At 44.0% G+C, this 25,806-nt stretch overlaps 1 protein-coding gene across 1 annotated transcript in view; it reads left to right on the plus strand.

The window, feature by feature from the left end:
• PLCG2 (phospholipase C gamma 2) overlaps window positions 1-25,806 on the plus strand; it is a 414,427-nt gene that overhangs the window by 309,407 nt on the left and 79,214 nt on the right. Inside the window, exons 23-25 of the mRNA XM_069216644.1 lie at window positions 5,199-5,295; window positions 8,690-8,756; window positions 11,564-11,721. Coding sequence (XP_069072745.1) covers window positions 5,199-5,295; window positions 8,690-8,756; window positions 11,564-11,721 — 322 coding nt within the window. The remainder of the gene's footprint in view (window positions 1-5,198; window positions 5,296-8,689; window positions 8,757-11,563; window positions 11,722-25,806) is intronic.

Genomic DNA, 25,806 nt, shown 5'->3' on the forward strand with positions numbered 1-25,806 from the left:
TGAGAAGGGGTGTGGTCTAATGACATCAACACCCTATATCAGGTGTGCATAATTATTAGGCAACTTCCTTTCCTTTGGCAAAATGGGTCAAAAGAAAGACTTGACAGGCTCCGAAAAGTCAAAAATAGTGAGATATCTTGCAGAGGGATGCAGCACTCTTAAAATTGCAAAGCTTCTGAAGCGTGATCATCGAACAATCAAGCGTTTCATTCAAAATAGTCAACAGGGTCGCAAGAAGCGTGTGGAAAAACCAAGGCGCAAAATAACTGCCCATGAACTGAGAAAAGTCAAGCGTGCAGCTGCCACGATGCCACTTGCCACCAGTTTGGCCATATTTCAGAGCTGCAACATCACTGGAGTGCCCAAAAGCACAAGGTGTGCAATACTCAGAGACATGGCCAAGGTAAGAAAGGCTGAAAGACGACCACCACTGAACAAGACACACAAGCTGAAACGTCAAGACTGGGCCAATAAATATCTCAAGACTGATTTTTCTAAGGTTTTATGGACTGATGAAATGAGAGTGAGTCTTGATGGGCCAGATGGATGGGCCCGTGGCTGGATTGGTAAAGGGCAGAGAGCTCCAGTCTGACTCAGACGCCAGCAAGGTGGAGGTGGAGTACTGGTTTGGGCTGGTATCATCAAAGATGAGCTTGTGGGGCCTTTTCGGGTTGAGGATGGAGTCAAGCTCAACTCCCAGTCCTACTGCCAGTTCCTGGAAGACACCTTCTTCAAGCAGTGGTACAGGAAGAAGTCTGCATCCTTCGAGAAAAACATGATTTTCATGCAGGACAATGCTCCATCACACGCGTCCAAGTACTCCACAGCGTGGCTGGCAAGAAAGGGTATAAAAGAAGGAAATCTAATGACATGGCCTCCTTGTTCACCTGATCTGAACCCCATTGAGAACCTGTGACCCATCATCAAATGTGAGATTTACAAGGAGGGAAAACAGTACACCTCTCTGAACAGTGTCTGGGAGGCTGTGGTTGCTGCTGCACGCAATGTTGATGGTGAACAGATCAAAACACTGACAGAATCCATGGATGGCAGGCTTTTGAGTGTCCTTACAAAGAAAGGTGGCTATATTGGTCACTGATTTGTTTTTGTTTTGTTTTTGAATGTCAGAAATGTATATTTGTGAATGTTGAGATGTTATATTGGTTTCACTGGTAATAATAAATAATTGAAATGGGTATATATTTTTTTTTTGTTAAGTTGCCTAATAATTATGCACAGTAATAGTCACCTGCACACACAGATATCCCCCTAACATAGCTAAAACTAAAAACAAACTAAAAACTACTTCCAAAAATATTCAGCTTTGATATTAATGAGTTTTTTGGGTTCATTGAGAACATGGTTGTTGTTCAATAATAAAATTAATCCTCAAAAATACAACTTGCCTAATAATTCTGCACTCCCTGTATAGGCTCGAAAGCCTACTACCAATTAAGCATATTAGGTGATGTGCATCTCTGTAATGAGAAGGGGTGTGGTCTAATGACATCAACACCCTATATCAGGTGTGCATAATTATTAGGCAACTTCCTTTCCTTTGGCAAAATGGGTCAAAAGAAGGACTTGACAGGCTCAGAAAAGTCAAAAATAGTGAGATATCTTGCAGAGGGATGCAGCACTCTTAAAATTGCAAAGCTTCTGAAGCGTGATCATCGAACAATCAAGCGTTTCATTCAAAATAGTCAACAGGGTCGCAAGAAGCGTGTGGAAAAACCAAGGCGCAAAATAACTGCCCATGAACTGAGAAAAGTCAAGCGTGCAGCTGCCACGATGCCACTTGCCACCAGTTTGGCCATATTTCAGAGCTGCAACATCACTGGAGTGCCCAAAAGCACAAGGTGTGCAATACTCAGAGACATGGCCAAGGTAAGAAAGGCTGAAAGACGACCACCACTGAACAAGACACACAAGCTGAAACGTCAAGACTGGGCCAAGAAATATCTCAAGACTGATTTTTCTAAGGTTTTATGGACTGATGAAATGAGAGTGAGTCTTGATGGGCCAGATGGATGGGCCCGTGGCTGGATTGGTAAAGGGCAGAGAGCTCCAGTCCGACTCAGACGCCAGCAAGGTGGAGGTGGAGTACTGGTTTGGGCTGGTATCATCAAAGATGAGCTTGTGGGGCCTTTTCGGGTTGAGGATGGAGTCAAGCTCAACTCCCAGTCCTACTGCCAGTTCCTGGAAGACACCTTCTTCAAGCAGTGGTACAGGAAGAAGTCTGCATCCTTCGAGAAAAACATGATTTTCATGCAGGACAATGCTCCATCACACGCGTCCAAGTACTCCACAGCGTGGCTGGCAAGAAAGGGTATAAAAGAAGGAAATCTAATGACATGGCCTCCTTGTTCACCTGATCTGAACCCCATTGAGAACCTGTGACCCATCATCAAATGTGAGATTTACAAGGAGGGAAAACAGTACACCTCTCTGAACAGTGTCTGGGAGGCTGTGGTTGCTGCTGCACGCAATGTTGATGGTGAACAGATCAAAACACTGACAGAATCCATGGATGGCAGGCTTTTGAGTGTCCTTACAAAGAAAGGTGGCTATATTGGTCACTGATTTGTTTTTGTTTTGTTTTTGAATGTCAGAAATGTATATTTGTGAATGTTGAGATGTTATATTGGTTTCACTGGTAATAATAAATAATTGAAATGGGTATATATTTTTTTTTTGTTAAGTTGCCTAATAATTATGCACAGTAATAGTCACCTGCACACACAGATATCCCCCTAACATAGCTAAAACTAAAAACAAACTAAAAACTACTTCCAAAAATATTCAGCTTTGATATTAATGAGTTTTTTGGGTTCATTGAGAACATGGTTGTTGTTCAATAATAAAATTAATCCTCAAAAATACAACTTGCCTAATAATTCTGCACTCCCTGTATAGGCTCGAAAGCCTACTACCAATTAAGCATATTAGGTGATGTGCATCTCTGTAATGAGAAGGGGTGTGGTCTAATGACATCAACACCCTATATCAGGTGTGCATAATTATTAGGCAACTTCCTTTCCTTTGGCAAAATGGGTCAAAAGAAGGACTTGACAGGCTCAGAAAAGTCAAAAATAGTGAGATATCTTGCAGAGGGATGCAGCACTCTTAAAATTGCAAAGCTTCTGAAGCGTGATCATCGAACAATCAAGCGTTTCATTCAAAATAGTCAACAGGGTCGCAAGAAGCGTGTGGAAAAACCAAGGCGCAAAATAACTGCCCATGAACTGAGAAAAGTCAAGCGTGCAGCTGCCACGATGCCACTTGCCACCAGTTTGGCCATATTTCAGAGCTGCAACATCACTGGAGTGCCCAAAAGCACAAGGTGTGCAATACTCAGAGACATGGCCAAGGTAAGAAAGGCTGAAAGACGACCACCACTGAACAAGACACACAAGCTGAAACGTCAAGACTGGGCCAAGAAATATCTCAAGACTGATTTTTCTAAGGTTTTATGGACTGATGAAATGAGAGTGAGTCTTGATGGGCCAGATGGATGGGCCCGTGGCTGGATTGGTAAAGGGCAGAGAGCTCCAGTCCGACTCAGAAGCCAGCAAGGTGGAGGTGGAGTACTGGTTTGGGCTGGTATCATCAAAGATGAGCTTGTGGGGCCTTTTCGGGTTGAGGATGGAGTCAAGCTCAACTCCCAGTCCTACTGCCAGTTCCTGGAAGACACCTTCTTCAAGCAGTGGTACAGGAAGAAGTCTGCATCCTTCAAGAAAAACATGATTTTCATGCAGGACAATGCTCCATCACACGCGTCCAAGTACTCCACAGCGTGGCTGGCAAGAAAGGGTATAAAAGAAGGAAATCTAATGACATGGCCTCCTTGTTCACCTGATCTGAACCCCATTGAGAACCTGTGGTCCATCATCAAATGTGAGATTTACAAGGAGGGAAAACAGTACACCTCTCTGAACAGTGTCTGGGAGGCTGTGGTTGCTGCTGCACGCAATGTTGATGGTGAACAGATCAAAACACTGACAGAATCCATGGATGGCAGGCTTTTGAGTGTCCTTACAAAGAAAGGTGGCTATATTGGTCACTGATTTGTTTTTGTTTTGTTTTTGAATGTCAGAAATGTATATTTGTGAATGTTGAGATGTTATATTGGTTTCACTGGTAATAATAAATAATTGAAATGGGTATATATTTATTTTTTGTTAAGTTGCCTAATAATTATGCACAGTAATAGTCACCTGCACACACAGATATCCCCCTAACATAGCTAAAACTAAAAACAAACTAAAAACTACTTCCAAAAATATTCAGCTTTGATATTAATGAGTTTTTGGGTTCATTGAGAACATGGTTGTTGTTCAATAATAAAATTAATCCTCAAAAATACAACTTGCCTAATAATTCTGCACTCCCTGTAGTCACAAATAAGTGTTTTACACAAAACAAAAATACATATATATCCTACTCCTTCTTTTACCCAGTAAGTCCCATAATCCCTCTCCCTCCACATAATTTCAGTCATACACAGCACTCTGCCTGTGACATAACACACAATCTTGTCTAGCAGAATCCCCTTCTACTCCTGTTATTTCAGACAGCACGTAGCATCACAGATCCTCCCCATTTGAAATCGCCTGGAGCAGACCCGCCCTTCCTCAATTACATCACATAGAATCATTCCTTTGGGACTTATGATGATGTTTAAGTTGTTGTGAATAAATGGTTAGCGGACACTCATATTTAAAACGTGTGTAGTGATTCACCTTTCCTTCCAAATGCATTTCTGTTTTCTGTCAGGTGGAACTCATGGTCCTGTGCAGTTTCAAAAAATAATGTTGCTTTTGTCTTGTTTTACTATGGCCATACATTCTTTGTCTTTGCTTCTGTTCTGCTCTTCCTTTGCACCACACCACACCACAACTTCCTCTTATGCTTTTTCCCTTTGTAAGGTACACCACCAAAAGACTTCTCAACATGTTAGCTATTCAGCCCCCCAGTGGTTTGAAACTTTTGCTGTATCTCTTTATACCTTATCCCTTTTCATATAAGATAGTTCTGAGAAATAAGTATATCTTTTGAAGGTGCCATACATGCACTATCTACATTCACGGCTAGAAACATCTTTCGCTGTAGGAATGTTACTCTTGAGAGATATTTAACAACTTCCACACATTTGGCACATTTTGCTTCACCTTTCTTACTCTGATCTTTTTGTTCAGGTGGAAAGGGGACTACAGAGACAAAGTGCAGCACTATTTCCCTTCCAACTATGTTGAGGACATATCAGCAAATAGCCCTGAGATAACTGGAAGTCAGGTAAGCATTTTAAACAGAAATAACCTCTCTCTATGACTGATTGAAGCTTCTCATACTTACTGCACCTTGTGCTAAGTCAGCCCTTGTTTATTATTCCATTAAACAGGTCCGAAACTTAGTAAAGAAGGGTTTCTTTTTTTTCTAAAGTGGCTCCAAATTAACAAAATGTAGAAAGAATTTAGTTGTCCTTTTTTTCTATGCTGCACGTTAGTCACTAAATGTCATATATTTTAATCATGCTTTATATGCTTAGCTTGTAGAATATATAATTAAATTACATGTAAATCATATTTAACTGTAAAGGTACATGTAACGCTACATTAAATATTAACTGCAATGTTACCTGTAATGTTACCTGCAACTTTACCTAAAATGTTATGTGTAATTGTATCTACAGTTTAACCTGTAGTGTTACCTGAAAGGTTAATGCATTTTATCAACAGTTATCTATATTATTACCTATAGTGTTACTTAAGTTATCTGTGGTGTACCTGTGACCTTAGTTGCATGTTACGTTTAATGTTGCCTGAAATTTTACAAGTATCTATAACTATTTTTCTATTATAGTGCCTGTCGTGTTAACTGCAATATGACATATGCTGCTACCTGCATTGCAATGTGTAACTTTACCTCTGATAGTACTTGTAATTTAATTTCAGATGGCATTTGTAAAGTTACCCATAATGTTGTTTACATGAGTTAGGTTTCCTGTGCGATACACAGCTATGATAAATCTAATCCTTTGTTCAAGCTTTGAAACCTGGGACCAAAACTACAAGCAGGAGGGGCAATCCATTACTGCACTGTAATCAAGCCAATATGGCTGATGGAATCCCAACCCACTTTGTCCCGCAGTACCCATCATCCATGAGCCATTTATCTGCAGTGAGAAGAAGAATGAACATAGGCCTAATGGCAACTTGCACAGACATAAAACATTGTCAATAGAACACTTTAGATAAGTGGCATTTTTTTTAGACTTTTTTCTCCTTTGTGTGCTTTGTGTAACGGTTACACTTAATTTATAAAGGTTCGGTTGGTTTATCATCAAAACTTTAAACAGGTACATATTTGTATTAACATGTATTACATTTTGAAAATATCTAGCGTACAGATATCAGCACCTTATAGTTAGCTCTCTATATACATTCTTTTTTAAAATCCTAAAATGTCACATTGTCTGTAATTATAAAATTTACTAATAAAACTTGATAAATAATAAGTAATTTCTTTGTTAATCACACAGGAGAATCTTGGTACCTTACCAGGTCAAAACAACAAGAATAATCTTCTAAATAAGGGGGTCATTGAGAAAATCAGTATCTTGGCAAACAGTACTCAGAAAGATGGAACTCGAATGTGTAGACCAATTTATTGACATATTTAACAAAAATTATTGTCAGTGCATATATACCCAAGCATGATGACATATACATATTTAAATGATATTGTCTTTATACTTCTATCTGTGGACCTGGGATTGTGCTTCCTTTTATAAGGAGTTAGATAAAAATAGATGAAAATGAAAAAAATAATCCACAAACAAATATACAGTCAATATGTATTTATGCTCAACACACATGTGAATGTCCGACCACTTTAGTGTTACTACATGTAGACACATATAGTGTGCCTTGTAGATAAACATTAACAATAACTAAAATGGGTTTATGTGTGAAATGTATGTATGCATATCTCTACATACGTGTACATATTTATACTTAAGGGGGAGGAAAAATATAAATATGACTAATTCTCCCTTTAACCCTCAGTTTGTACCTCGACTCTTACTTGTCCCAAACATTTCTGCCATCTATGGATTACCAAACATCCTGTCCAAACTCCTCCCTCCTTGACCCAATTTATCCAACTTACAGATGTGCATGTCCACCCCTCCCACTAACATCTCACATTCCCTGTCTTAATCCATTTCAGTCACTCTATCACCTTGAATACAATGCAGTAAATGCAAAAGATCTAAATGGCGTAGTTTTGCATGCTTACCATGGCTAATCCACAAGGAAACCAAAGCAACACTTCTACTAATCTACCATCTTTTAACCTCTAACCATAGGTTCCTGAGTATTGTGCTACTCATCTCAAAGCACTTCAATGCCTCGTCAGGATTAGTAACGTCTATATAAATACAATTTATAATTGCAATTACAATGTATACTTTTTTGAGTTTTAGGTAGCCAATATCTTCAGACCACATCACTGAAGGATTTATTTCTTGTTCACTCTTTTAAGCAAAGGGTCCGGTATTGTGCGGTCATTAGCCCAATCACATATGCCTACTTTTTTCAGCACAGCCATTAAAGCATTTTATGAAGTGATTTGATTTCATATTGTTTTACAGTTACTCTCTGCACTTCTTATTTGGGCCTAGAGTCAACTCTCCTTCTGAATTACACAGGTTTAAGTGGAGACAAACCCGCTTCCAGCCTAATAGCTTGCACTGGTGTCACACTGCACAAACCCCTTGCGTTTTTTTAGTTTAATCCCCTCCTTATCTAGTCAAAGAAAATTAAATTGTGTTCCGATTGAGGAGCCATATGATAGGTATGAGATTATCTTGACACTATATGCTATTAATAAGTGTTCTGGAAATCTCAGGTATAGCTTGTATTTATATTTCAAAAACCACCTATAGTGTTCTTAGCCTGCATTATGGATCACATTATGGATTCAGCTCATTATCAATTATGTCCCTGATAGTTATATTCAGTCACAAATTGCAGCACAGAGTTTTCTATTTCCGTTGTAGTTGCTTACTATTAGCACCAAAACACATAACTTTGATTTACTTTTATTACAACATAATTGATAGGTACTGAGAAAAGACTTTGAGGGACTGTCTGACAGACTGCGGTATCGAACTCCACATAGAAATGTTTGGGGAAAGTTTGTTCCGAAGCTCGGTTGATGGCTTTGCAGATGTGTAGAAGTAGTTAGAACATGCCCAGCAAAAGTAGTGGAAGCTGCTTCAGACCACTAAACACATACAAAATGAAGCTGTACAAATTCACAGTATCACGGTATAGCCATCTCACACCTCCATGGGAATTCCAAATTCAAGTGTCTTTGACTATGAAGATAGATTAAATGCTGTTTACATCAATCGGAGCTATCATAATAGGATCCAAAGTCTACAATATGTAAGCTTAGTATGAAAGTCACTGTATTTAACATTTCAGAAACTGAAAAAGATGTGTATGTATTTCTTTTGTAAGTTCTACATTATTTACAGTCTACTCCAAATGTAATATACTTAGACACTGCCTCAGTGTATACATTTTGGCAAGTAAGAATACATTGTTCATTCAGTATAATCACATAATGTTGTTTAGTTGTGTTCAATAAAGTCAGGGTATCCGTGCTTCTTCTTCTGCAGATTATTGAAGACAATCCTTTGGGTTCTATGTGCAGAGGCATACTGGATCTCACCACCTACAATGTCTGTAAGTATTATGCAGGAAGGTGACGTGTATGTATTTTTATAATGAAATAGAGAAGCAGCCAATCAGGTCTAGGAACTTGATTACTGCATATAGATTGATTAAATTAGGACTGACTGGGCTGAGGCATTGCTAAATGGTAAATATGGACAGACCCATGAGTAATCGTAATATTTTTAGCAAATAGAATTCCCATTGTGTGATAGGGAAAATTGTCTCTTGGCCACTCCCTCTCTGAGTAGGTGTGGAACATCATGCAGTGATGAGTAACTATATTCACTGCAGGGAGCAATGCAGTTGCCATGATAAAACTCTTAGTGCCAACCATGAAAAAGACATGTTCTAATTATTGTTAAACATCCATTGATAAACTAAAGTTATATTACGTATCCACACACTTTGTGCAAACCATCTTTAAAAAAGGGGATACCCTAAATGTGGATATAGGTGATGCTGAAATAAAACCTTAAATGAAAATAATTGAAATATACTTTTCCTTAAATTTCACTGAAAATAATATTAATTTTGAGAATGAGAGAAATGCATTTTCTGTGTGGAATATGCAGTATGGATTCAGCTACCCATGCTTATTGGATTTTGTTCATTCTCCACCCTACCTGTGAAATCCACTATGGCCATGTGTGCTGTTTAGAAAGAAGCCTCTTAATTCTCAATGCTGTGCTAATGGTGCCAACCCTTGGTCTATCCTGCATCCATACCTTTTACTTCTAGATCATACCACCAGCCCAGTTTTCCTTGCACATCTGCAGCTCGACCTAAAAACTTACTGGTCCCTCACAGTAAAATGGATGTTGGTTATTGAAGACTTTAATGAGATTGTCTCATCCACCATGTCCTGCCATGATCATCCAACAGTTAAAGGACACTGCTTTCAACTCTTCCTCCCCCGGGAGAACTGAAATCCACCCTCATAAGAATCAATAAATATTGCTAATCAATTTCCATTATCACATCTCTTATCACTCCAACTTTGTAGTCATACCTAAAGTAAAATGCTGCTAGGATCCTGTCTTTCCATCTTTTCGACATGCACTAGATGACCTTTCACTTGGCAGTGTTATCATGTCTGCTGCCGCTCTTTTGCCTGAAACACCTTTCTGTCTTCCCTGGGCTGCGTGCATGCTGTACCCATTTGATTCTAATGTGTAATGCTCTAACAAGTTTTCTTTTGAGTATTTAACTCCATATCTCTTGACTTCAACTTCAGTTTTCTTGAAAACCTATTTCCAGTCTGGCAGGAACCACCCTGGACGTTCTGCTCTAAACCAGCATGAGTCCACACTTTGGAAGCACAAATACAGCGTAAACCTCACAGCTAATTTCCAAGAAAACGTGCCACAAATATGTCTTTCATTTTCCATTTGCTGCTAGCAGTGTAGTGTACTTTAAAATTTCATACATCAGTGAACTTTAGTAAACAAATCCATGGAAAACAGTACACAATTTGGCAAAAGGTTTGCAAGATGTGTATACCCTTTTGGCTACATCAGAGTTCTGAAAATATTGTTGAAAAGTGTACTTTGGGCAACAGTGTGGTATGTGAGGTCCGAGCATGGAACATTTGTCCAATGCCCTACAGTTGTTTCCCTTTTTTAGTGTGAAGTTGAATTGAACGCCTGATTGAAACGTTTGGTTTAGAGATGTATAAAAATAGAGAAACAGTATCCTGTCAGCCTGTGTCCTCTACGCTTGAAATGTGGTCGCTGATTGTTCACTGAATAATCCTACTGAAAAACCCATTGGTTTCCTGTTAGACTCATATTGTCCCTGTATAAAAGGAGGATGGTGGGACTGCGTTACGAATGTAGCATGGACATAGGATCGAGTGTGAGTGTACAAGGAAAATCTACAGCACAAACCTAGCAGTTTTATGTGTGTGTATCAGAGAGAGAGAGAAAGAAAGAGAAGCAAAAGACTGGCAGCCTAATTTTAGAGCAGAATCAGTAGGACAGTGAGGCAGAGCAACCTGAATGTACTGCTGAGTGTAACTGAGTGAAGTAGAGGGTGCACAGCATGAGTGAAGGTTTCAGTGTTAGAGTACAAATTATAAGATGTACCTCATAAAAAGTAGACTGAGTCCACAAAGCAAACATCTCCTATCATGAGTGTAGTCACACAGTCAATGGACTGTGTGGGCAGCATAAGTGAAAAACGTGTCTGAAACAGACAAAGAGCAGTAGCAACACAGTTTTCAGCGCATGAAATGAAGGGTGCATCGCCTGAACTTCGGACTGAATGTGACTATATGCAAGATAGAGTTGGTATTCATAGGGCCTTGACCAGTGTACAAACAGAGGTTGAGGATTGTAGATGAGGAGTGAGATTGGATGATACAAAATGTAGTTAATTTGAATTTATTCCGTGTGTTTATGAAGCAGAGGGCATGCGGCCTGAACCTACAACTGAGCGTAGGTGAACCAAGTGGTGAACATGCATCAGTAATCTAGTACTGACTGACTGTACGAATTAGAGGGTGAGGATCATGAAAACAGGCATGAGAATTACTCTGTAAAATGCATGGCTACCAATACGATCCCAGGACTAAGTGCAAGATCACTAAACAGTGTCTACAGCCTGAGTTTTGGATATTGGGTTTGGTGTATGATGTAGGGTGTGAACAGCATTTATGTAAAACTGATTGTGTGTGTGTTTGCGCCCATGTGTGCATTTGTGCGTATGAACCAGATGATGAGCTTTACAAATGAAGACTTTATATGTTTGAGTACAAAGCAGAGAATTTACAGTATTACCAAAAGCACTACAGTATGACCACTCTTTAAATCTTTCAGCCAAATCTCAGTATGGGAAGCAACAAAAGCCCTTTGTCTTCACACTGGAGCCCAGGGACCCTGAAGACCCTGCAATAGATTTAGCAGCAGACACTTTGGAAGAGCTTTTTGAGTGGTATCAGCGTGTCTGGGAGATCTCGGTGAAACAGGAAAATCAGGTACCAGAGCACACTCTCTTTCTGTGTCTGTAGTGAACTGCTGTATAGGATTGATTGCTACCTGGTACCAGCAGTTCTGCATGACTGAGATTAGTGACAAAGCAGAACTCAGTTGGTTCACTTCTGTTTGCATATAGTTTATAATATTGTTACATAGGGGCCTTTGTCTGGGGGAACATAGAATGTAATTTTCCAGTAGGTACCTGCAATTAGTACTATGGTTAAACTGTAGTAAAAGTAGACGGAAGAGGTAGTTAAAGCAGATGACATTTTTTGAGCTCAGGTCGAGGATGCTGCTATAGATGCTAAAAGGCAAGTGAGTGAGCTGTGGACCTCCGAGCTCCTTCCAGGAAACATAAATCCCCTGAAAGCATTTGTAATAATTGAATCAATGGCTTCTTCCTCTGAAAAATATGCAAATACAGTTAAAGTATGAAAGGTTTATCCAATCAACCTATGGGAGCATGCTGGAGGTCTAACCATGACAGAGAGATCCATCTAGTAACACATCTCTTTCACAGCTTCCATGATGGTCCATTCAATGATTAAGATCCAGCTAGGAGCATTCAACCAGTGTACAAAGTTGTATTAGACATGGATATTGTTAATATATAGTTTAATTCAAAATTAAGAAATCTACATTTAGGAATATAGATGGTGACTTATATGCATAATGTGGATATTTTTCTTGAAGAGGTATGTGACCTTCTAACATACTTTCTAACATGTACGCTCTCATAATTTGCCTTTGGCTTCAAACCAAGATGCATGTATCCAGGATTTGGTAGGAGCCTGAAAAAACATGGACTCTCATAACAAGCAAAACAGCATATGGATTGTTCTCATCTATCCAGCTCACTCTCAACAATTAAATTTACATCTGGTGTGTTTGGAGCATTGATATCACTATTAATGATCAAGGTCCTTTGCTCCTGTGGCATTCAGATTGGAAGACAAGATAGACTCCTAACAGGACAGAATGGTATTCAATGAATTGCCAATCGTTCAGCTGTGTCAACTGAGGCAGTCGCCTATATTTGTTTCCTTTCAGTAGCCTTTGAATCTTGATTCATTCAGGGGCTTCTCAAAACCATGCAGCAGTGTCAGTGGGGGTTCTATACAGGGACATGACAACAGCATCAGATTGCAGTTAAGTAATAATGTAAGTAATAACATTTTATTGCCTGATTAATCACAATCTTTACAAAGGGACATCTTCCCCAATAAAAGCAAGTGATCTGTAGCTCATAAAAATCAAGTTTGATAAAAACAACAATAAAAATGGTACAACTCATCGATCTATAAATAAAGGAAAATAAAATGCTAGAGAGGGAGGAGCAAGAAAATAGATTTTATGTGGTAAAGTGGCATATGTGGAGAACCACCTCCCACTTAGTCACTTGCATACTCTAAAGTGATCCACCCATAGACTTATGAGTTCAGTGTATTGGAGGCAAAATACCAACTTAAACGGGGAAAGGAGAAAGCTGGACGGAAATAATAGTGCATATGGTTTTTTTTTTCTGAAAAGAGAGGATGGATACAGGCAAAAACGCCTGTAATAAATTGACGCATGCTGAAGGACTCTGTTTTAACTTATGGGTGACAGTCACATATGTGCCCTGGAAAAGCTTAATGGCCATAATTCAGCACTGGCAAAAGAACCAGCTATGGCTTGTATCTGATTGAGACTTCTAGTTGCAGATTCCTTACTTTAGAATTTCCCCCAGGCATCAGACTCGATCCAGAGATTTTTCTTCAAGCAATACCCTTGCGCGTCGGCAGTAGGTGGCGTTGGTCGACTCCCTGGGTGTCGTTGGCGTCGTAGTTGCCGTGATGACATCGGGAGTAGTATATGGACACCGCCTTTATGCAGTGATGTCAGTTCTTTTCTTTCCACGCCATGCCCTGATCCAGACAAGAGCTACCCTGGTCACTTTTTGACCGACTGCAACTGTTTTGTCCAGTTTTTGCGAGATATGTGGTGCGTCGAGGATGTCCCCGAAGACCGGTTTCAAGCCATGCAAGGACTGTCACCGCACGATGTCAGTGACAGATCCTCATCAGGTTTGCCTGTGGTGTCTCGACCATGACCCAAAGTTGTGATCCGACACTCGACTCCGTGTAAGTCCCAGAGATGAACTTTTCGAGGCTGTTTGCGGAACCATCACCACTCGTCTTCTTCTAAATCTCAGGGTGCAGCTAAGAAGAAGAAGAAGTCGAAGAGGTCCCATCGCTCTCCGATGCTGATGCAACGCGGGAAGAACGTTGACGCTGAAGGCCTCCGTCCTCAGAGCCTGCGTCTGGGTCTGTTCCGCACTTCCCTGAGTTTCCCAGAGCCGGAGCGACCCCTGCCCAACTTAAAGAGTTCTGTGAGGCCAGGCGTCTCATCTTTGGGTGGACCTACCCCGATATGGCGGCTTCAGGCCCAAGGGGTTTGGTTGAGAGGCCTTTGGGTTCTGTGCCGGCGGTTTCAGCTCCGGCCATCAAGGTTCCCTCCGGATCCGGGTCGATTGTCGACGCCCCCGACAACGGTAGTGCCTATTGATGTCGACCCAATCCTTATCCCCAACGACTCGGAGTCGGAACTGCGTCAGCAGACACCTTCTTTGTCTTTGATGGTGCTTATTCGCCCTAGGTCGTTTTCGGACCCTTTTTCCTATGGGTACAAATTTAGGGAGGGATTGGAGGGGTCCTTGGACCCTCATGAATACCAGGATGACCTATCTTTGGACTGGGCTCAGGATTTGGGCGACGCCAGTGGTCTGGATACTTCTCCAGATGCTGGCATGCTGTCTCCTCCTGCCGTGGCTATGGCGGAGGGAGCAACTTATGGTATGGTGGTCAGTAGGGCATCTGAGGTCCTTGACCTTGAGCTTCCTACTGTAGAGGTCAGGTCCAATCTCCTGACGGAGGTGATTCAGCCAGGTGCTTTCACATCAGAACCCCTGTTGCCATTCAATGAAGTCCTCGCCGATGTCCTTTTGGGTACTTGGTCCAAACCCAACACAGGGGCTCCTGTGAACAGGACTATTGCACGCCGCCATCGGCCCGCTCCGAATGACCCTAAATTCCTGTCTCAACACCCCACGCCTGAGAGTCTTGTCATCTAGGCTACCTCTTCTTCAGGCGCATTCCCTTCCGCACTCCCGGACAGGGAATCAAAAAGGCTGAAACAGTTTGGTAAGAAGTAGTTTTCTTTCTCCAGTTTCGTGCTGCAGTCTGTGAACACCGCATGCCTTTTTGGCCGCTATACCCACTCTTTGTGTGATACGGTTGCGCAAGTCCTGCCGCAGATACCAGAAGAGGCCCGTGCTATTGTCTCTCAAGCTGTGAACGGTGGGAGAGATGCGGCAAAGTTCACAATCCATTGTGGGCTGGACACAACCGACTCTCTGGGGAGATCGGTTGCTACAACGGTGTCCTTGAGGCGCCACGTCTGGTTGCGCACTTCTGGTTTTTCTGGGGATGTCCAATAGTCCCTCATGGACATGCCCTTTGATGGCTTCCGTCTCTTTGGAGACAAAGTAGACTCGGCCTTGGATAGATTCAAGGATGCCAGGGCTACGGCTCAGTCCCTTGGTCTTTCCTCTGCCTCTCACCCCCGCAGTCCACTTTTTGCCCCTTTCGTCGCTACGGAAGGGGCCCCATCTAACATCTTCCACCCAGCCACAGTGCCACCCATGCTGTCCAACCTCTGCGTGCCAGGGGATGCAGAATCCCACATGGGCGTGGGACAGGGAACTAGAGGTCTGCCCAGTCCACCTCTGCCCCCGCTGCAGCCTCCAAACCCTTCTAGGCCATCCCCTCACTCCCATCCAGTTGGCGGCAGGATTCACCATCACCTGCCCCACTGGGAATCCATCACTACGGACAGGTGGGTTTTTGCAGATTGTTCGAAAGGGCTACTCCCTCCCTTTCGAATCTGCTCCACCAGCCATGCCTCCATCCCTCAGTTACCTTCCAGAGGATCATTTGGTCCTTCTCCGCCAGGAAGTAGCAGCTCTCTTGGCCAAGGGAGCTATAGAAAAGGTCCCTGTGCCCGAAGTAGGTCGTTGTTGTTATTCCCACTGCTTTCTGATGCCGAAAAAGGACAAGGGCTTACGTCCTATCCTAGACCTTCGGGACCTGAACTACTTCCTCAAGAAGGAGAAATTCAAAATGCTTCCCCTGGCTCGGGTTCTGTCTGCCTTGGACCCAGGAAACTGGATGGTAGCGTTGGACTTGCAGGACGCTTATTTCCACATCCCCATCCTACCTGCTCACAGACGATACCTACGATTCGTGGTAGGTCACGAGCACTTTCATTTTACCGTGCTCCCCTTCGGCCTTACCAGCGCCCCTCAGGTGTTCACAAAAGTGATGGCAGTGGTTGCAGCTCATCTGCGCAGGCTAGGGGTGTCAGTCTTCCCTACCTCGATGACTGGCTGTTGAAGGCGGACTCGCCCCAAAAGTCATCTCCCACCTTCAGACTACAGCGAACCTCCTGCACACGCTGGGGTTCACTATAAATGGGCCGAAGTCACACCAGACTCCCTCTCAGATGCTCCCCTTCATCGGAGATGTTCTCAACAGAGTGCAGTTTCGGCCTTATCCTCCCGAAAAGCGAGTACAGGACATTCAGGCTATGATTCCGATCTTTCGGCCTCGGTCTTGAGTTTCGGTGAGACTGACTCTGAGGCTGCTGGGTCTCATGGCCTCCGGCATCTTGCTAGTAACACATGCTAGATGGCTTATGCAGGCTCTGCAGTGGGACTTGAAGTTCCAGTGGGTGCAGCATCAGGGGAATCTCTCTGACGTGGTCCAGATCTCGGTGGGGAATGCGTTAGACCTGCAGTGGTGGCTTTCCAATCCGTATTGGGTCGACCGCAGATACCTCACCCTACCCCAACCAGATTTATCTATAGTGACAGATGTGTCACTTCTCGGTTGGGGGGGGCCACATGAGAGAGGCGGAGATCAGAGGCCTCTGGTCTCTGGCGGAGTCTGGGCTCCATATTAATCTTCTGGAGCTCTGGGCAATCATGCTTGCGTTAAAAACATTTCTTCCCTCTCTCAAAGGGAAAGTAATGCAGGTGTTCACGGACAATACTACTGCTACGTGGTACTGCAAAAAACAGAGCAGAGTGGTCCTCGACCCTTTGTTATGAGGCACTACACCTCTGGACATGGCTGGAACATCAGGGCATTACCCTGGTGGTTCAACATCTGGCGAGTTCTCTCAACGCCAGAACGGTCGAACTCAGCCGTCGATGCACAGCTGATCACGAATGGCGTCTCCATCCGGAGGTGGCGCTAGGTCTCTTTCTGCAGTGGGGAGAGCCTTGGTTAGATCTGTTCACCCCCGCAGAGAACGAGCAATGCCAGCTGTGTTGCACGTTGGAGTTTCCAAGGTGGCACTCGCACAGAGACTCTTTTCATCTTGAGTGGAACTCCAGCCTCCTTTAGGCCTATACCACTTCTGCCCAGAGTTGTCAAGAAGATCAGAAACGACCGGGCCCAAGTCATCTTGGTGGCTCCGGACTGGGCACGGAGAGTCTGGTATCCAGAGCTATTGAGCATGTCCATCGATCCTCCACTCAGACTCCCTCTTCGGGTGGATCTTCTGTCGCAGCAACAGGGAATGGTCCTTCACCTGAACCTGTCCAATCTCTGCCTTCATGCATGGAAATTGAGCGGCGACAGTTGACGATTTACGATCTTCCACCCGAAGTCTGCGATGTTATCTTTGCAGCCAGGCGTCCCTCCACCAAAACTGTATACGCCTGACGTTGGAATACATTTGTGGCATGGTGCACCAACAAATCTGTTGATTCCCTCTCTGACCCTCTATCTGAGGTTCTTCTGTTCATTCTTTCTTTGGCCCAGCAGGGCTCTGCTTTGGGCAACTTTAAAGGGTATTTATCTGCCATTTCGGCCTTCCTTAGGTTACCTGATCAGTCCTCACTTTTTAAATATCCTATTGTGAGTAGATTCTTAAAAGGCCTCACCCATTTATTTCCTCCCACTCCATTTATCATGCCTCAGTGGGACCTCAATCCTTACATATTTAATATGTACGCCAATGCACAATTGTCCTTGCGGCTCCTCACCTTCAAAACTGTCTTTCTTGTTGCCATCACCTCTGCTCGCAGGGTGAGTGAGCTTCAAGCCCTTTTGTCTAAACCTCCATACTTGTCTGTGCACCCTGACAAAGTGGTGTTGCGCACTAAGGCGTCCTTCCTTCCAAAGGTGGTTACGCCTTTTCATGTAGGCCAGTCTATCACCCTGCCTACTTTCTACACACCCCCACATACTTCTCATGCGGAGGAGAGACTCCACCATCTGGACCCAAAAAGAGCATTGGTGTTCTATCTTAATTGTACTAAAGATTTCCGGGGGGATGATCAACTCTTTGTCGGGCAGGTGGGTGCGAAAAAAGGGAAGGCGTGCAAAAGCGTACCATCTCTCGATGGCCAAGAAGCAACCCCCTGAGGGCTTGCATGCTCATTCCACCCAAGCAACTGCTGCTTCCACTGCGTTAGCACGCAGAGTTCCTGTCCTGGATATCTGCCAGGCAGCTACGTGGGCGTCCCTGCACATGTTTGCTAAACACTACTGGTCCGTCGGGATGGCTACTTTGGTCGTTCGGTCCTGCAGGACTTCCTAGTATGATCTTGGTTCGCAGCCCACCTCCGAGGATGGCATTGCTTGGGTATCTATACTAAGGTAAGGAATCTGCAACTAGAAGTCTCTATCAGATGTACAAGCTACTTACCTTTGGTAACAAAATATCTGGTAGAGACATATATAGTTGCAGATTCCTTACCGCCCACCCATCCTCCCCGCTTGTGAACTGATTTCTAGGGACAGGGATTCCCCTTTCAGGTCCTTAGCTCTGGCTTGCTAATCTGAGTGTTCATATCGGCTCTGCGCTTTGGAGTGGAAAGTCGTTAAAAGAAACTGACGTCACTGCGCAAAGGCAGCATCTATATACTACTCCTGATGTCATAATGGTGACTACGACGCCAACGACGCCAGCGGAGTCGACTGACGCCACCTACCGACACACAAGGGTATTGCTCGAAGAAAAATCTCCGGATCCAGTCTGACACCTGGGGGAAATTCTAAGGTAAGGAATCTGCAAATAGAATATGTCTCTACCAAATACTTAGTTACCGAAGGTAAGTAACTTGTAGATCAAATCCAAATGGACCTCAAACTTATCTGATTGCCAGGAGCGGGCGTTTGTTGTGGCGGCGAGTGCCGCATTTATTGAAGCCAATAAATTACTCTGGCCACAATTGGATTGGAAATCTGGTATCTCTGTCCTCGGTTAGCAACATAAGGAGGCCATACAACTGAGATCATGAGCAGAGGACGAATGGGCTTGTTCTTGAGAGGGGGCTATACCGTTTGCATCTATCGCACCCACCATTCTACCATTGGCGACAATAGTTGCAACCTGTGTAGAGAGTTCTGGCCCTGATACACCTTCAGCAAGGCCAAGTGGATCTTCTTGCTCTGTGGCTGCTGGAAGAGAGCACCCTTGCTCCCTGATTGGATAGGGGCGGGCCCATAGATGCAATGAGTCATCCGAGCTTACAAAAGATGTGGGTGTGGAGCCACTTAGACAGAAAGAGGACTCCGAAAATCAGTTCTGTTATTAGTATCCCAAGTCTTAAATAGTGGTTCCTCAGATTTAAATGCTGGTTCCTGCTGGAGGTCAGCGGCCGTGCTCTCTATTTGCTGATGCGAGCTCTATAATTATAGTTGCTGATGAGAGCTCCATGATTATGTTGTCCGCCGACTGGACAGTTATTAATTTGATCCGAAGCCTTGGTGGAAGGTTGGTGGCCTTCACATTGTCTGAATTTGTTGTTGAACAGGTCATTTGTATTTGCGTTGCTGAATTTGAGGGAGCAGCTGACTTTTTCTTAAAATAGTCATATAAAGATTCTGAAACTGACGATATGTTCTTTGGGTTAAGATGGGCAACGTGTTTTAATGTACAACTTTTCTGGAGGGCACTGGGCTTGATTTCATAAGCTGTTGCAGAAATCTGCGGAGAGATTTCGTCCAGTGCACCAGAGGTGCCTTCAGGCTCGCCTTGGGTCGGACTGGCTTCCCTGAAACTCCAGACAGTGCCAGACTGTGAGAGGTTAAGTTGATTACTTACCTCTTGTACTGCCCTCAGTTTTGTAGCGTTGTGTCATTTGCCCCTTTGTTCTACCCTCAGTTTTGTGGCATTGGCATTGAGTTGCCACTTGCTGGTTGAACGCCCTGTCCTTCTGGTCATTACGTAGATTGTCAGTGCATCAACCATAAGTGGAATTTCCTCCACTCTAATGCTCGAGGGTGTTGAGACCTTGCAGTGTTTAATACCGATGAAGGCTTCCTTTCCTGGGGTTTAAAAGCTAATAGGACTAAGGACAGAAATGAGCCCAGGCCAGGAGTGGGCCTAGAAGGTCAGGGAGACCTGGGTATCACAGTGGGCATCCTATTTGCCGCATCGGAGAGTGGGCAGTTAAACAAAGTTGAATTGAATTAGGTTACATTGAGTTAGATAGAAATTTGAAAATTGAATCCCCCAGAAAGTCACATGAGGCTGGGCACGCCACCACAGATCAGCAGGGGGAGCGAGTCACACCAGTTCCCCGCAAGCTGCACCCTGCTCTAGCTGGGCCGCGTCTGTGAGGATTCTAAGTCACACACTTAGCAGTGGCTGACTACAGCCACCTCACTCCACCCTCAGAAAGGTACCTGTGGAGCCAATGGTAATTCCACATTCCTGTCTTCGAGTGCCAAAACTCTGAGCTCCAAATGGGAATGTGGTGTCATGCTGCTGGGATTTGTCTGGGGCTGAGCAATGGCAAGACAGTGCAAAGGCCGCCCCCATAGGGGGCATAAAGGGCCGGCGCCGTAACGGCTGCCTTAGCCCAGAAGGGACCGGTCAAACCGGTTTGGGGAAGGTGCGCGCCAACTTGCTGGTGGCACCCGCCTCCCCCCCATTGTTGGCAAAAGGGGGATAGGTGCAAAAAATGAAGTGATCAATGGTGGGTTTTGGAGCCGTTCAAACCCCCTAATGGCGTTTCTGATAACCCAAGCAAGGGGGCAAGGGGGAGCATTTAAGGGCGCGTTTGTCCCAATGGGGTCAGTTCATGACCGGGACAACGCGCTTTTGACATCTGAAGAAAACTCCACCCTCTCACCCCGACAACAAAGCATCCAGTTGCAATGCCGGACAGACAAAAGGGGCAAGTGGAAAGTAAACAAGGTTTTACCAAATAATTGATCGGAAACACACCTAGTAAGGGGGTGTGCACACAAAAGCCACACACCTGGGGATGCCTTACGGCAGGGTGTAAGGTGGCCAACTAAGGGGAGTAAGTGGAACACGGCACTCGCAGACCAGACCCGCCAGATGGGATGGCAGGGCATAGGTACACGCCAGGTAGCGAGTTGGGCCTAATTCAAAGAACTTGAAGCAACCCCCTGCAACAACGTGGTAAAACAAACTCTATTGGAGTGAGCCCCCTCCAAAAAAGTGAAATGTGGGACTGCCTAGAAACCGAAGGGCAAAAGGAGACATGACAAATGAAGGCCAGGACTTGAAGGCCCAGCAGTCACTGCAAATTGTGAAATTTGTTATTTAGAAGTTATTAAGTGAATAGGCTGAATGTTTTAATTGCCATAAGTACAAATTTTATTGGCAGTGATTGAGTCTCATGCTCAATATACTTCATCGCGGGCAGCCGCACGCTTGTTCACGTTAATAAAGCGGCCAATTTATCCACAATTAAAAACATTGTCAAACGTCTGGTTTCATGCATGCCGGTATGTCTTATGTAACGTAAATGCATAAATGTGGTTCCATAATGCCAGCTCTGTAGTGTGACAAGTGCGGGTGTTAGATGCCAAGACAGATGCCAGCAAGTTCTACAAGTTCTGCAAATATGGTGTAATATGGTGTAATCATGGTGACTGAAGGGGTGCCAGGCAGGGTGTAGCACATGAATTCAGATGGATTCAGGAAGCTCGGACTGGATGGAAGCTAGGTAGCAATGATTACGGGGGCTAGGGAACAGCAATCAGGACAGAGATCAAGATCAGGGTCAAGAGCCCGTGTGAGCACAGGAAGAGCTAGGAAGAATCTGATGACCTGTTCAATTCAGTTCAGTTCGGCTCAGCTTCAGCTCAGCAGATCCCGCTCCGTGTCAGCTGCTCAGCTCCACACCCCTCCGTCAGGGGAGCAAGCCGCTGCTGTGCCTCCTCGTCATTGGGGGGCCGAGATAGGCCACTGTGAAGACCGCCAATGGCGGCGGGTTGAAATGCTGGCAGATTAAGCGTGTCTGCTCTGCCCGTTCCGGGCTCAAGTAGCCCTCTCTGCTCACTGCGCTCTGCACTCTACCCTCCGTACTGCATACTGAGTGCACGTCAATTTAGACACATCTCTAACTGAAGCGAAGTCTTAACAATCTTCCCCCATTTTGACTCTTCAGAGGTCTTTGAATGAGGAGCCATAATAAAAGTACTTTGTTTTCATTAGTAATAAAAACAGGATAACAAGTCGGCCTGTCTCTTATTGCTGAACGTGCTGAATGATAGCGATTATGTTTCATATTCAGAATTTAAAAAATATTACCTCCCATCAGACATAAAATATATGCTTCAGGCACTGTCTTGGACACTCCCCCTGGACTGCTTGCAGCTTTTGCCAGGCATGTTAAGTTTCCCCGTCGTGTCTGATATGCATTGTTTTCTGCTACTGTTTAAAATCGTTATTTGCCTCTCCTGACTGGTGTGGCCTCTCCTTCCTATTGCCTCATGTCCTGTTTACTGCTCCTGCTATGCACTCTTTGCTGCTAAACACTGTTCTTGCCTCTCTGCCGAATACGGACTCTATTTAGTTTCAAGTTTTATTATAAAACATGCAGAGTCAATGCACTAATCAATGGGACAAATAGGTTAAAAGCAGCACGAGTTAGTGCGAATATATCCTCACTAGTTATCCTATAGTGAATAAACTTAGTAATTAAAAATCAATTTGTGCTAAAAGTTCGACAACATTATAAACAGAGGTGGAGCGTCCTTACAGTTTTTTCAATACTCGAGTTTTACCATTTATATTCAATTCTAACAAACCAAAGTTAACATTCGAGTAAATTGCTTACAGGAATAGATGTTTGTGCGTGTGGTGTCAAGTGCAACCACTTTTTTGAATTTAGACCCGAAGATGAGCATACATTCTTTGAGATTAGCATTCAGTCTTTGGTTTACTGGATTCAGCACCTCCACAGCGGCTTGCCTGCAAGTTTTTTGAAATGCTATTATCAAGACAGGATTGCTGCTTTAAAATGGTGTACATGTTTATAATTTGCCTGGCATACTTTAGATTTGCAATTAAATCCTTGTCCTCCAAATAGACCTTTTTGCATATCAGTTTGTGCTTTTTTGAAGTTTGTTGTTAATAACTGAGACCAAAGATAGTCCGCCTGTAATGACTTATGGGTTCCAGGTAGCCTCTAAGAGGTGAGACTAAGCTTGCTGATGCCATCTCTTGTCATATCAAATGATCCAAAGTTTGCTGTTGGGCTGTATGCAGCCTGTGGCACCTTTTTAGAAGTGTGCTCCTACTGTCTAGATGCTGTTTGACCAGGCCAAACTTTAGTCGTACCTGAGCCTGGGCTGTGTACTTAGGCAATTGAAGATACATCTATAGGTCTGGGAAATCAACTGGTCCAACAATGAAGTGTGTGTGCCCCTCATTATTTCCCTTCCATATGTGATGGCTGTGGCCAGGCTAGCTCTCATGACCCCCAACAATGGATTAGGCATGTGGTCCCATAGTCATTTTCACAATACAGTGGATGCTGCCCTTCGTGCCAGTATTTTCATCCACATAAAGTAAATTTGATAGAGGACAGGTCCCCAGGTCCAGGGCGTCTGCATTAACTCCATTAAGATCACTCAACAAGTCAGAAATATAGTGATAGAACAAGAGAGTGGCAACCATGCACCCTTGTTTAAAGCCAGAGTCGAAGTAGGCTTTTGTAGAAAGCTGAGTGCCATCACTAAATTTTACTTGCAGCTATGTATTTGTATACAGGAGTTGGATCGTCCTAAGTAGGACAAGGGGAATTCCCAAGTTATGCAGTTTTAGCCATAACAGGGATCTTGGCACATTGTCAAATGTGGCCTTGAAATCAACAAAGTAAGCAAACGTTGTAAATTTAGTTGAGAAATTTTTTTTTCATACAGCTTGCCAGGGCCAAGAGGTTTGACAGAGTTCCACCTCCAGGCTGAAAACCTATCTGATTTAGTGGCACTATTTTCAAGTTAGTATCCCAGTCAGCCAGGTCTTGAAGGCGCAAACTTGCAAAGTATTTGGCCTCTATGTTGAGGAGGGCTATGAGTCTATAATTGGGTGGGCTGCGTTTCGTACCTCATTGGAAGATAGGGTGTATCATCGAGCCTCTTCATGATTCCTGCACCTTTCCAGCTAACAAGGCTGTGTGGTATAGGATAGTGAGTTCTGTGGCCCAAATGTTTTAGATTGGCTTTATGAATAGCATATGGCAGACCATTTGGGCAGGGTGCACCTCCTGACCTTACACACTTAATTACCTTTAGTAATTTGTCCATGCCAATGACCTCTGGTACTGGTGTTATGGAAGAATCCTGGTTCTTGATGTCAGGGTTGAGACTGTTATCCATGATAGGTTACTCTCTGTAGTTAACGAAAAATATTCCAGCAGATGTTTGATCCAGGCTTTTTCACTTGTATTTGTGTTTAATTCATTTTGTGGTACTTTCTCTGTCATGTATCACCCTTCAAAAATCTTTTTTTTTTTTTTTACTGACATACAGAAATGTACTCCAGTACTGGTCGTGATGCAACTTTTTGGCCTACCATACCTCCTTTTTTATATTTTTTCCACATTGAGCAAAGCTTGGCGTACCCATTGCCTTCAGCACCGTGGCTACCAGAAAGAGTCGCCCTACCTGGGCCAAGGCCGAACATTCAAGAACAAGATCCACGCCACTCGTTCTGCGGACTCCTGGTAAAAGCAGCACGTAAGTCGTGACAGATTGCAGCAGCAAATACTCCTGACGTCTTCTAACACCATGGATGATACAGTGGTGGCTGCTGCAGATCCTGATCAATCTCTTCTGGCAACTATTCAGCAACAGGCTCAGGAACTGCAATAATTACGCAATGAGAATGCTGCTTTACGACAGGCTTTGGCTTTCCGCAGTGCAGATGTTCCGGCCGTCTCCACCTCTACTCCTCATTTCTCCGGTGAACCAACTAAACTGCAAGAGTTCCTCGATGCATTAACTGTGTATTTCGCCTTCCGACCTACCCAATTCTCCCACGACAAGACAAAGGTGGGATATCTTATCAGTGCGTTATCCGGTCCTGCCTTGGCCTGGGCAACCCGATGGTATCATCCAATGACCCAATATTGTCGGACTATTCCGCCTTCGTGAATCGGTTTAAACAGATGTTTAGTCGTCCAGGATTGGAGGCCTCTGCGGAAGAAGCCTTATGTGACATCCAACAAGGCTCACAAGATGTCCTCCAATATATTACTCGCTTTCGACAGCTAGCGGCTGAGACCACCTGGGTGAAATGAACTCTGGTGACTTTATTCCGTAGAGGACTTAAAGAAGAGATTAAAGATGAGTTAGTACACTCCACCCGAGTTGAAGATCTTCGTGGTCTGATGGATCAAGCTCTTTCCATCGAATACCGTCTCCAAGAACGACGCATGGAGAAGAGAAAGAGTAGAGGATCTTCCCAGCCAAGCACTTCATGAGTCTTTATGCATCGTCCTGAGGAACCTCGTCCTCCCGCCAGAGACAAGGAAGGTGAACCTATGCAGGTGGATACTACTCGAGGCCCACTTTCCGTCAGCGAGCGGGAAGAAAGACGTAAGAAAGGATTGTGCCTGTATTGTGGTGCTGTCGGCCACATGCTTCGTACCTGCCCCGTTCGTCCTCAAAGGCCATCGGGAAACGCCACTTCCCGTCCTCTGTAAGAAGGGAGGGGACGGGATCATCTGCAATACCTTCCATCAGTTCATTCAAGGACAATGCCAC

The sequence above is a fragment of the Pleurodeles waltl genome, chromosome 12 (genome assembly GCF_031143425.1).
Source record: "Pleurodeles waltl isolate 20211129_DDA chromosome 12, aPleWal1.hap1.20221129, whole genome shotgun sequence".
Classification (NCBI taxonomy): domain Eukaryota; kingdom Metazoa; phylum Chordata; class Amphibia; order Caudata; family Salamandridae; genus Pleurodeles; species Pleurodeles waltl.